Here is a 12,178-nt window from a genome sequence, read left to right as displayed (position 1 = left end):
TCGAGATAGATCTTGGGAGTTTTTCTGAGCAAGAGGGGGAGCGTTAGGCTGCTGATTGGTGGACTGTTTTGGGCTGAACGGGAAGAGAAGGTGCAAGAGGAAGGCGGGCTAAGGTGCTGGACAGCCACTTGCAGGTTTTCAGATTTTTTTTCCCCACCCACCCACCCTTTCAGGATACTCTCCGTGATGGCAGATTTACTAGAGATGGCTGAGAAGCACGTGAAGATTCCGACTCTCCCCACGTTCCCAGTGGATCGTCAGTTGGACGGGTCCAATTACGGCATCTCGAAGGTCATGATGGAGTCGGTGCTGGAGTCATATGACCTTGCTGATTTTATCATCATCGGGGTTCCACAGCCGGAAGCTGAGGAAGGGGAGTTACTATCGACGAGGAAGGACCGAGAGGCACAGGCACACACGTGGGACCGTGTCAACGCCAGGGTCCGGTCGTTTATTTTCCTCAATTGCACACCACAAGTGATCAATCATGTGAAGCACATGACGCTGGCGAGAGGCATATGGGAGCACTTGGCTTCTTTGTATAACAAGGTATCACCCATGAAACGGATCTCCTTGGAAGTGCAGATGCGGGTTATGAACCCTGCAAAGTCTTTGACGATGCAGGAACACATCAACAAGCTGCAGGCCCTTCAACAGGAAGTCCTACAAGCTGGGAAAGAGATATCATCTGAAGATATGGCCATCACTTTGCTTTCCCACTTGCCTGGTCAGTATTCTGCTTTCTATTCCTCGTTGATCCCGAGTGGCAGGCTCAGCACCATTACTTGGGAGGAGCTTGTGCCAATGGTCTTGGACCAGGAGGAACGTTGCACGAACCCTCCTCACGGCGGAGGTTCGGAGGCCTTAACTGGGCAACGGTCGAAAGGCCGAAATAACAACAAGGGCAAAGGGAAGGCTTCACCGGAGAAGTCTTCTGAGAAGAAGCCTGATCCAGAACGAGAGAAGCTGAAGGCCGAAAGATCTTGTAATGATTGTGGCGAGAAAGGCCACTACTGGAGGATTCCTCAACCTCAGCTGCAAAGACTCCGGCATTTGTGCACTTAGAGATGGTGGACTCCGATGCTTCATCATCTTCGAGCGAGGAGGCAATTGGCTTCACCGCGAAGGATACCCGGGAATGGTTTCTCGACAGTGGTGCTTCCAGGCACATGACTCCATCCCGTGACTTCTTTCTGGATCTGAAACGGCAGTCAAGTCGTATCTTTATTGGCGATAACTCCACTATTCCGATACATAGTGAGGGCCGGATGGAGATTATTCCCGACGGCAAGGGGGGCAAGCATGCTTCCCGTGTTCTTTATGTCCCTGCTCTGGGTTTTCATCTTCTGTCAGTGCATGAGGTATGCAAGACTAGCTTTCGGGTGGAATTTGAGGAGCATTCAGTTGCTCTAAGGGACCGTGAGACTGGCAAAGTTGTTTGGGAAGGCGGTGTGGAGAATGGCATCTACAAGCTCTCTGCACTCTCCTCATTGACAGGCTCTGGTCGGAGATTTGTGGCACTTTCGTTTTGGCCACTTAAATGTGGATGCATTGAGGCGCGCCTTCCGGGACCAGATGGTGGTTGGCTTGCCAGATGTTTGTAGTAGGCAAGGACGTTGCAGTTCTTGCATACGTGGTAAGCAGCACAGGGAATCCTTTCCGAAGCAGGCTTCCAGGCGGGCTTCGAAACCATTGGAGTTGATTCACACTGACTTGTGTGGACCTCAGCAGATACCATCTTTGGGAGGATCTCTCTATTTCATGCTGCTTGTTGATGATTGTACCAGATTCACGTGGGTCTACTTTCTTTCCTAGAAGGACCAAGCTTTTGCTCGGTTCAAGGATTGGCACGTGATGGTGGAGAAAGAGTCTGGATTTCAGGTCAAGACTCTCAGGGCTGACAAAGGAGGTGAATTCTCCTCGACTGTATTTTTCAGATTTTGTGCAGATCATGGCATCAAAAGGGAATTGGCCAATACCGGATCGCCTTCGGAGAATGGAGTTGTTGAACGTAAGAACACGACTGTGGTGGAGATGGCGAGGACCATGCTGGAGCATCGTGATCTTCCTCGTCCACTTTGGGGTGAGGCTGTGGCAACGGCTGTCCATACCATCAACCGCTCTCCAACGATTTCAATACCCCATATGACTCCATTTGAGGCATACTTTGGCAGGAAACCCGATGTCTCGCACTTCCGTGTCTTTGGGAGTGATGCGTATGTACATATTCCGAAGAAGCAGAGAGGGAAGCTTGACTCCAAGTCCCGCAAGCTGGTATTTGTGGGGTATAACTCTCTTTCCAAGGGATACAGGTTGTATGATCCAGAAAGGAATGAGATTGTTGTCAGCCGGGATGTGGTCTTTGACGAGCATGTTCCAGCATCCACTGTCGAGGAGCCGCCACTTCTTGGAGATCCAGAGGAGTCTGATGATGATTCCCAGTCTATTATTCCAGTTGATCCACCTCAGTCATCACAGGAGGTTGAGCCCACAGCTGGAGTTGAGCCCCCGCGACCACAGGAGGCTCCACGATCTGTTCAAGTACCTAGATGGTTGTTAGACACCCTTCGGGAGCCAGGTGTTACGGAGCTACCCTCCGAGTGGACCACAGAGGACGGCCCTCGAAGATCACATCGAGTCCGAGATAAAAGCAACACGGCGGAGCTTCTTCAGGTGAACTATGCTTTGATGTCTCGTATCATGCGGAATAAAGAGCCCACTTCCGTAAAGGAAGCCCTTTCACAGGATACTTGGAGGAAAGCCATGCAGGTGGAACTTGATGCCATCGAGAAGAACAACACTTGGGAGTTGGTACCGAGGCCGTCGAAGCAGTCAGTCATTGGTTTCAAATGGGTCTTTAAGACCAAATACGCGTCTAATGGGTCGGTGGACAAACACAAAGCCAGGCTTGTGGCTAAAGGTTATGCTCAGCGGTCAGGCATCGACTACGAGGATACCTTTGCACCGACAGCGCGGATGTCCACGATTCGGACCGTTCTAGCCCTTGCTTCTTCTCAGAGGTGGCCCATGTATCAAATGGATGTAAAATCTACGTTCCTTAATGGTGACCTGCAGGAGGAGGTGTACGTTGAGCAGCCTCCAGGCTTTATTGTTCCAGGATCGGAAGGGATGGTTTACAGGTTACGTAAGGCCTTGTATGGTCTTAAGCAGGCTCCCAGGGCTTGGAATCAGAAGATTGATTCCTTCTTTATTCGGACTTGATTTCAGAGATTGGTTGCAGATCCGACCCTGTATCTCTTTCGAGAACGCGGCATGGTCACGCTTATCATCCTTTATGTGGATGATCTCATTCTCACCGACGGTCATGTGGAGCACATTGGAGTGACGAAGGCTGCCTTGTCAAAGGAGTTTGAGATGACCGACTTAGGCTTACTCCACTTCTTTTTGGGATTGGAGATCTGGCAGACCCAGAGGGGGTTTTTCGTCTCTCAACAGCAGCGGTATGTTCATGAGTTGCTTGAGGCCTTTGGGATGGAGAACTGCAAGCCTATTACTTCGCCGATGGACCCGAACACAAAGTTAACCGTTACAGATCCTTGTGAGCCAGTTGATGCCTCGCAGTGCCGGAAGTTGGTTGGTTCATTGATCTGGTTGCTGAACGCCAGATTGGACTTGAGCTTCTCCATGGGGCTGTTGAGCTCTTTTATGCAGACGCCATTGAAGTCTCATTGGGACGCAGGATTGTGGATCTTGCGGTATCTGCAGAGTACGAAGGATCTAGGACTCTTTTACACAGGAGGGAATGGAGTCAAGCTCCAAGGTTGGAGTGACTCAGATTGGGGAGGAGATCCAGACACGAGGAGATCTACTTCAGGATACAGTTTTACCCTCAACTCAGGAGCAGTTTCTTGGAGCAGCAAGAGGCAGCCAACTATTGCCCTTTCTTCGACAGAGGTAGAGTATCAGGCTGCTTGTGGTGCTGCTTGTGAGGTTGTATGGCTGCGGAGGCTGCTAGGCGAGATTGGGTTTCCACAGAGGGAGCCCACAGTCATCCAGTGTGATAACCAGAGTTGTATAGCTATTGCTCGGAACCCGGTTTTCCATGCCCGACCAAGCATATAGAGATACAGTATCACTTTGTACGTGAGAAGATCTTGGCTGGTGACATCTTGCTACTTTATTGTTCAACAGAGGACAATGCGGCGGACCTCTTCACGAAGTCTCTACCTCAGGCTACGCTCAGGCGGCACTCCAGCTCCCTTGGGTTGGTTTCACAGCCAGGAGCTGAGAAGGGGTGTTAGAAGTCATCTCTTGTCTATATTTATACACCAGGGCCTCTGTTGTGGGTGTGCCCGCCCTGTATGAGGTGTTTTATCATTTTTCCACACTCCCCGTATTTTTTCCTATTTTTTCCATTTTTTCTAGTGGTGGGGAGGGTTGCCAGAGAGTAGCAGGAGCACTCCAGGGCTGGCCGACTGTCCCAACAGCAGTCCTGCTGCTGGCCGACTGCATACGGATGATGCGTAGGCCTCTGGACTGCTGGCCAACTGCATTCACACAGTCGTGGACCTTTTTCTGCTGGCCGACTGCATTTCTGCAGTCGTGGAGTTCTACAGTGCTGGCCCACTGCTCTCCGAGGGGCATATAAATAGGCCCCTTGCCCCCACCACTTTATCATTCAGTTTTTTCGGGATCTTGTGTATAGAGAAGAGTTTACACACCTATCTCTCTGTGTTTCTTGTGCTGTTTATTTTCTGCAGTCTACTTGCTCTTGTCTACCCAAGTTTGGTTATCATTTCCGCTGCATATTCTGACACATACTTGCTCTCTTGCCTGTTTTAGAGCACTCACCGCAGGGATCATCTCCTTATCCTGAACCTTTATCTGGACGATCTACTCGTGATAAGCCCTGACAAGGGACACATTGCAGCTTTTATAGTTGACCTGCAGATACATTTGATGTTTCCGACATGGGTCATCTGCATTATTATTTGGGTATCCAGTTTGTTCCAACTGAGGGGGACATCATGTTATCTTAGAGAAGATACATTGAGCAGCTCTTGGAATGATTCCAAGAGACAGACTGCAAACCTGTTTCTACTCCTGTGGAACCCGGTCTCCACCTATCAATTGAGGACTCTTCCGACCCCTTTGATGTTGCCACCTATCAGCAAGTTGTCGGATGCCTTATAAATCTATGCACTACCCGTCTAGACATTCAATATGCAGGGCTGCAATTGAGCAGGTTTATGCATTGTCATGGCACTCGACATTGGCTAGCAGTGAAGCGTGTCTTCTACTACCTTCAAGGCACTCGCCACTATGAATTGTTTTCCAACAGCGCGTCTTCTTTATGCTTGTCCGCCTACACAGACAGTGACTAGGCAGGATGTATCTCATGGCTCAGCAAGAAGCAATCAACAGTAGCCACGTCCAGTTGCGAAGCTTAATACAGGGCAGCCTTCACAGCTACTGTGGAGTGTATCTGGCTCCGCCAACTTTTGGCTGATCTTGGTATCGGACAGCAGTCTGCTACCACTCTTTATACTGACAATCAGAGCGCATTAGCAATTGCGCGAAATCCAATTTTCCATGCACGGACGAAGCACATTGAGGTGCATTATCACCATGTTAGAGAACAACTCCATGCTGGAGAGAGAGCCTTGACGTACGTGCAAGCCTATGTGGCAGATGGATTTACCAAGCCCCTTTCCAGGGAAAAGTTTGAAGCTTTCCGACAAGCTCTGAACTTATTACCTCTACCAAGGTATTCTACTACAAAGTGTGAACAGCGCTGATCACGAGCACTTTCTACCCTGTGCTGGCAAGGATTTTCTCCCCATGAGAACACACCCTTAGTGTGTCAGCCACGTCAGCCCTATTGCTAGGGCTACTAGAGTTGTACTCCACTCGCTCATTATCTAATTGAGTACTTCTAGCTTTCGCATTGTCTCTGTCGCTCTTTGAGCCCGTAAGCATGTTTTGTTTGTGAGTCGCAACACCTCTCCTTTCACATCCAACATACTTCACGTACCTTATCCCAATCCATACACATGCAGTACTTACCACACCTAACTTCTAATGTTTCTAACCCCTTGGGACGCCACACAGTTCTGCTGTGCACTAGCATTGCTGCTAAACTGGAAGGTCAAAGAAAGTTAGTACCATGCTAATAATTTCCAGTATTGCTGACTGTTAATCACATTGTCACTTCATTACTTTCTTAACCTTGTCTTCTGTATATGTGAGATCAGGCTATAGCAAAGCCTGCCAGGGGGCCTGAGATTTAGTATCAGAGCACCGCTTTTACATGACCTATGAAACATGTGTGAGCCAAATAGACAAGAGGTTGCTACTTTGAACCATAAGAGTGTTTCTATTTCTGTGTTGTCAGATCTACGGTTTTATACGACCTATGGAACATGACCTATGGAACGTGTGAGCCAAATAGATGAGAAATTGATATCCTTCAATTGTAAGAGTGTTTCTATTTCTATGTTATCAAAGCTAGGCGTTTTTGTTCCCTGTCTTCTGCTAGAAGCAATTGGCCAAACAAATATTCTTGACCCATTTCTTTATCAAGTGAAGTCAAGAAGAAATAGAAAAAGAAAAAGCCAATTGCGGGGTTCGCTGAAGCATTAGCCAAAAAAAAAGATCACCTCCAGAAGCTCTGCACAAAGAGCTTTCAATATTATCCTCTAGACAAAGATGGGAACAACAGAACAACACCTGCATGCAGCTTTGGGGCATTTTCAGCATGCATGCAACATCTGGTTTAGGAGTGCATGTGCATCTTTATGCTGTCCGGTGACGGCAGGTCTGGACTCTGCACAATCACTAACATGGACCTGTGTGAGATAGGCATGGCTGGACTGGATGTGAAGCTTTTGAGGTGGGCTCCAAGCTTAACAGACAATTTTATTGAAAAATCGCCTTTATTCCAATACTGGCTAGAGCAAGTACAGCGCAATTGACAACATCAGCGTCTAATAGCATCTGCCAATATGAAACAATGTTCATACAGAATTGAAAATTGCACGAAGATCTCTTTAGCAATAGAAACATAAAGAGGCAAGTATCTGGGACTAGTTTGAGTATAGAATCGAAGAATAGATCTTGAACTTGGCGTGGATATGAAAGAACTTAGTTCATCCACACTTCTGATTCTAAGAGCAAGCATACCAGGGTTTACACCTTCCACTTGTGTCAGTGATAGGTGCAGACCAAAATGCCTTACATAGGTGAACTCTATCAAAGAAACCTCCTAGCATACGTTTTAGGCTTTAGAGTGAATAACAAGAAAAAAGAAGCTTTCTTACTTTCTTCATATATGTGGTATTCAGCAGTGTGCCTTACTGTAGTAACCTGCAAACTTTCTGGTAGCAGACAGCTGCAGAAGGCCCCTGCAATGTAAAAAACACTCAGTTAAGATGAAGAATGTCACTAAGAATAGTTGAGAAAAAAAGAATAGTGTAAAGTTGAAATAGATACTAGATTTGCTACTTGTTTTCAACCACAAAAAGGTGAAATCGTCTTCAAAATGCCCAATGGGTCTAAGAGACTAAATTAGTACAATGGGATACTCAGCCATGGAAAAGACTAAAAGAAACTAAAAGACTCGTACAAAAGGATAGATTAGCTAATTGTCTATCATATCACCATCAGCAGAAACATCATCATAGTGAGAAGGGAAAGTGGAAACACAGGAGAGAGAGTGAGAGAGAGAGAGATGGAGAGGAAACACAGGTATAGACCTACTCTCAATATCATCAACCAGGAATACATGTCCCGAGCAAGAGGGGAAGAAGACCTCGTATGTGAGGGATTGCAGCAAATAATGCTAAGCAATGAAAAAGAGTGAGGGTATGCCCGGCTATATATATGCCCAGATGTAGGCAGACGACCAGCTCACGACTAGGGGAAAAGTGCCCAAGACTCCACAAAGTGGGGATAAAATATGGGAAAAATAAGCGAGGGATGACCAGCCCCTCTAGCTAACATGGTCAACCCTAAAGGCTAAAATAGGACACCAAATAGGAAGCCAACAGCAAGGAGATGATGTCTAACAAACATGGTCAGTCCTAAAGGCTAAAATAGGACACCAAACAAGAAGCCAGCAGCAAGGAGATGATGTCTAACACACCCTCTTAGCACCGGATGCTGAGTGAACTCCAAGAAGCCAGACGCCGTCCTCGATCAAAGATGAAAGACTGTAGTAACAAGTACCAAGGAAGCTCCACAAGCAATCTCCTCAGCAACTCAGCTACAAAAGCAACAGAACAAGCCGCCATGTACACTGCTTCTTTGAACAGAATCAACCATGTAGGCTGCGATGTGCTTCTCCAAACAATGGTGCCAAACCCAAGTGTAAGAACACTCCCCGAAGTCGAATGTCGTGTTTCCAGCCTAGAGAAGGTATGAAAAACCTCATAACCAACCAAGATCAGATCCTGTAGATAATCAATCCTGGGAGAAGAAAGCTGCTCCTCACTAGAACCATCTGAGTCTATCTGCTCAAACTTTGTAACAAGAGTTGCCAAATGCTAAAAAGAAGCATCCTCTGGAAAGATCGGCATCGCAAGATGTAAAGACTCTGTAGAAAAGATGACGTCCATCTGCTCAAACTCTGTACCATGAGTTGCCCAATGATGTACATAAGCACACTCCACTCAGGTGGGCATCGCCAAATGAAAGGACTCCACATCCCACTCTGAAAAAAGATGTCGTTGGACTGGTACAAGCCCAACCTGATTTTGATCCAAATCCAAAAAACTCTGGAAGTACAACTGTGCCCCAGGCACGGTTAGCAACCACAAATCCAAAGCATTCCACCGGGTCCAAAAATCCATCCTCCAAAACAACAAACCTCCACACTACAGCAAACCAAATGCAAAACTGGCGGGGGGGAGGGGCATCCTCAAAAGTATCGCAAAGAGAGGCAGAGGTAGACTCCTCAAAATGAGGAAGGTACGCAAGAATATAAACTGCAGTGAGAACAAGATCCTCAAAAGCATCACTGAGAGCAGAAGACTGTTCCATAAGTAGAATCCGATCCCAAGAATCAGCAACAAACAAGTGATCCATGTGAAAGGATCACACCTCACAGGCAAAACACCCCTTTCTTCTCTACAAACACTGCAAAGAACACAAGCTCCGACAAAAAAAACTCTGCTCAGGATCTCTGAAAAGATCACTACTCTCCTCCAAAATCTGTAAACTCCTGTCCCAGAAGAAAGTCTCCATAGAAACAAAACAGCTCCCAAAACTGATCCTCAAGTGAAGTAGCTAGAGATAGGCCCCCTCTAAGTGTAGAAAAACTCTTTTGGGAAGTAAAACGCAACCAAAAATCTGCTGTCCAGCAAAAAAAAACAGCACTCCACCGCTAACAGGCAAGGAACATGAAGAAACCGGGTAACTGTGAAGGCCAAGAACAAATCGCAGGTATAGATGCTCCAAAATCAGCAAAACGCTTACTGAAATCAGAAATTCAGTATCCTCCTCAAGTACCAAACTGCCTCCAAAGCCACAATCCAAACAAAACCCCCTCTGCAAGTGATCTATGTCCACTGGAGAAGAAAACGCAGCACCAATAGAGGGCTACAAACCTGAAAATTCAGGCCAACCAATGTCCACACCTCCTATGAGGAAAAAACGCTTAAGAGAAGGTACCTTTTCGGGTCCAACTGAAGAAGCCCAGGTGAATGTAGAGCTACTGTCACCAATTGGCCAACAATTTGGTCCATCTCCAGATTTGTGTCTTGTTCACTTGAGGCCAGGCCGGTGTCTCATGTGAAGGGGCCAGTATTTTGCATAACATGAGCGGGAGCCAGACTGGTGCCACGCGTGTGTTAGCAGGATGGTGTTGTATGGACGGAAGCCAAACTGGTGCCACCCGTGTATGACCTGGACTGCGTTCTATCCATGGGATTGTCACGCCATGGAAGAGCCAGTATTTGTGCCGTGTCTTGCCTATGGGACTGTCTCTCCATAGGGAGACTCGTGCCTAGATCTGTGTCTTACCTATGGGACTGTCACTCCATAGGAAGACCGGGATTTATACTTTCTGTCGTGCCATCACTGTGCCCGACAGGAATGTCTAGTACTTTTTCCATGAACGGGAGATATGTCCATGATACTGATTACACATGCATTCATGTTTGCATGCCTGGAACTGTTTTCGCGTGACTTGTATTCTTGTGTTTTTGCCTGCCTGACGTGCCACTTACTGAGCGGGGACACCTGCCAGTGAGTCGTGAAGTTTGCTCTGCCTTCTGACGAGTTTTGTTGCGTATGAACAGGTGGTAAGTGTATTTCATTTGTTTATTTTATAGCATTATTTCTAACCTTTGTTCTTTTTATAAGGTTGCAAGTTCACACTCATTAATGAGTGGGCGGCCTCCTCAATATTTTATGGTGCCCTGTTGTAGGGTGGGCACCCACACATGGGCTATGGTGGGGAGAGAAGCCCTCCCTTAATCGTGACTGTGCCCCCCTTGGGAGCCTTCGAACTGGCCGCCCCCATGCAAAGGGTGGGTCAGCCAGCTGTACAAGGGGCCCCCACCATCGCTTGGCGCCTCTCTCTCTCTCTCTTGCTCTCTACCCCACAAGCGGGCTGCAACAAGCGACACTCTCCCCCTTTCCATCGCTTGGCGACTAGGCAGGCAACAACTACAAGCAACTCCCTCTCTTGCTGGCTAGCGGGCAGCAACCAGGCGGTTCTCTCTCTTGTTGGCTATTGGGCAGCAACAGCAGCCAGTTCAGGGCTTTCTCCCGTGCATGCACAGCCGGTCAATAGCAGTCTGCAGCAGCCCATCTCTCCATCAAGCGTGAGCTCCAGTCGGGTGTGCGTGGCAGCCCGATTCAGACCCAAAACAGTCCCATATTCAGGTCTCTCAATACTTGATGCTGCAGCCCAGGAATAGTACCACGAACTCACACATATTGGCCAGCTTATACTCTGTTGATACCAAAGGTTTTTGCAAAGCTTATTGAAAGGGATTCAAGCAAAGGTCCTTGGTGTAAATCTTTCAAGGGATATTCATTGCTGCTAACACCCGTTCGGTGTAACGGGAGGCGGACGCGTGTATTGGAATCGTATAAATGTGAACAAGATTCTGAGCACTTAACACTTGAGCATTACAACCACAAAGCTGAAAATGACAGTACACCACATAAAGGGGCCGATGATAGGCTGGCCCCCCCCCCTTTAGGTTATATTACCAAAAGAGTCTGCAAAGTACAAGATTACGGGTGCCTGGGGATTCACCACCAGCCTGCACCTGATTCTTCCAAATACATCATGAATGAATACATTTCAAACAAGAGAATCTGTAGGTACATCCGCCCTACACACAGGTACATCCGCCCTGCACAAGCCTCTTCACAGGTACATCCGCCCTGCACAAGAGTTTCACAATCCTCACAGGTACTCCGCCCTGCACAGGATGTAAATGGATCTTTAGGCCCTGTTTCCACGCGAGAAACTGATCCAGAAACCTGTGTTCTCCGCGAGCAAGTGTCCCCAATGCTTGCCCTAAGCACCTGTTATACCAGGAATCCTTGAGTCACATCCATGCTCACATATTCCATTGCTGTCCGGCCTGTTTTGTGCAATAACCAGTCCAAAACAGCAACTTTCTATCGCGAGAATTCCACCTGTAAAGGGTCCTACAGCCCTGTGGAGGTCCCTAGAGCTGTCCTGTACTGTCCAAGTTGACTTTGGACACCTGAAACCAGCCCAAAACTCGCAATAACCAGAAAATACAGGTCTGAAATTTACCAACCAGCCCTTTAGAAGAGTGTGGGGATCATTATCCAAGCTTGTGTGAGTCCGGGAAGCAAGCAACCAGCCCTGTAGCAACTCCCAAAGCTTCAACTAGCTCTCCAATGTGTTGAGTTATGAATAAAACAGCCCAAATGGCCTCTTGAAGGAGGCGCCTTTCTCCAGTGCCACCTAAGGGGCTTGGTGGGTTCACAAACAGGCTGACAAGTGTCCCCATAAGGTGTCCAGGTAGGTGTCCAGCCCATAGTGTTCCATTTGTCCTGTTTGTATAAGTTTAGGTCCAACCAAATGGGAAATGGCCATAAGTTGTCCGGACTTCATTAATTTTGATCCAACCAAATGCGAACGCATTATAAGTTGTCCGGCCACTTATTAATGAGTGTGGACCTGCAAACCAATAAACTTTAGTAGTAAATGAAATAGGCTGTAAATTGA

The 12,178-nt window shown here is 47.5% G+C and overlaps 1 protein-coding gene across 2 annotated transcripts in view; it reads right to left on the bottom strand.

The window, feature by feature from the left end:
• Window positions 1–12,178, bottom strand: part of LOC147618069 (deSI-like protein At4g17486) — a 71,785-nt gene that overhangs the window by 36,303 nt on the left and 23,304 nt on the right. For both annotated transcript variants that reach the window (XR_015262167.1, XM_086775312.1), the window contains one exon: window positions 7,281–7,364. Coding sequence is in view for 1 of the 2 variants with exons in the window: in XM_086775312.1 (XP_086631438.1) it covers window positions 7,281–7,364 (84 nt within the window). In the remaining variant the exon portion in view is untranslated. The remainder of the gene's footprint in view (window positions 1–7,280; window positions 7,365–12,178) is intronic.

This window comes from Cibotium barometz, chromosome 35, assembly GCF_041138505.1.
Source record: "Cibotium barometz isolate CiBa-2024 chromosome 35, ASM4113850v1, whole genome shotgun sequence".
Lineage (NCBI taxonomy): Eukaryota > Viridiplantae > Streptophyta > Polypodiopsida > Cyatheales > Cibotiaceae > Cibotium > Cibotium barometz.
Note: the sequence above shows the minus strand (reverse complement) of the source record. Positions and strands in the feature narration are given on the sequence as shown.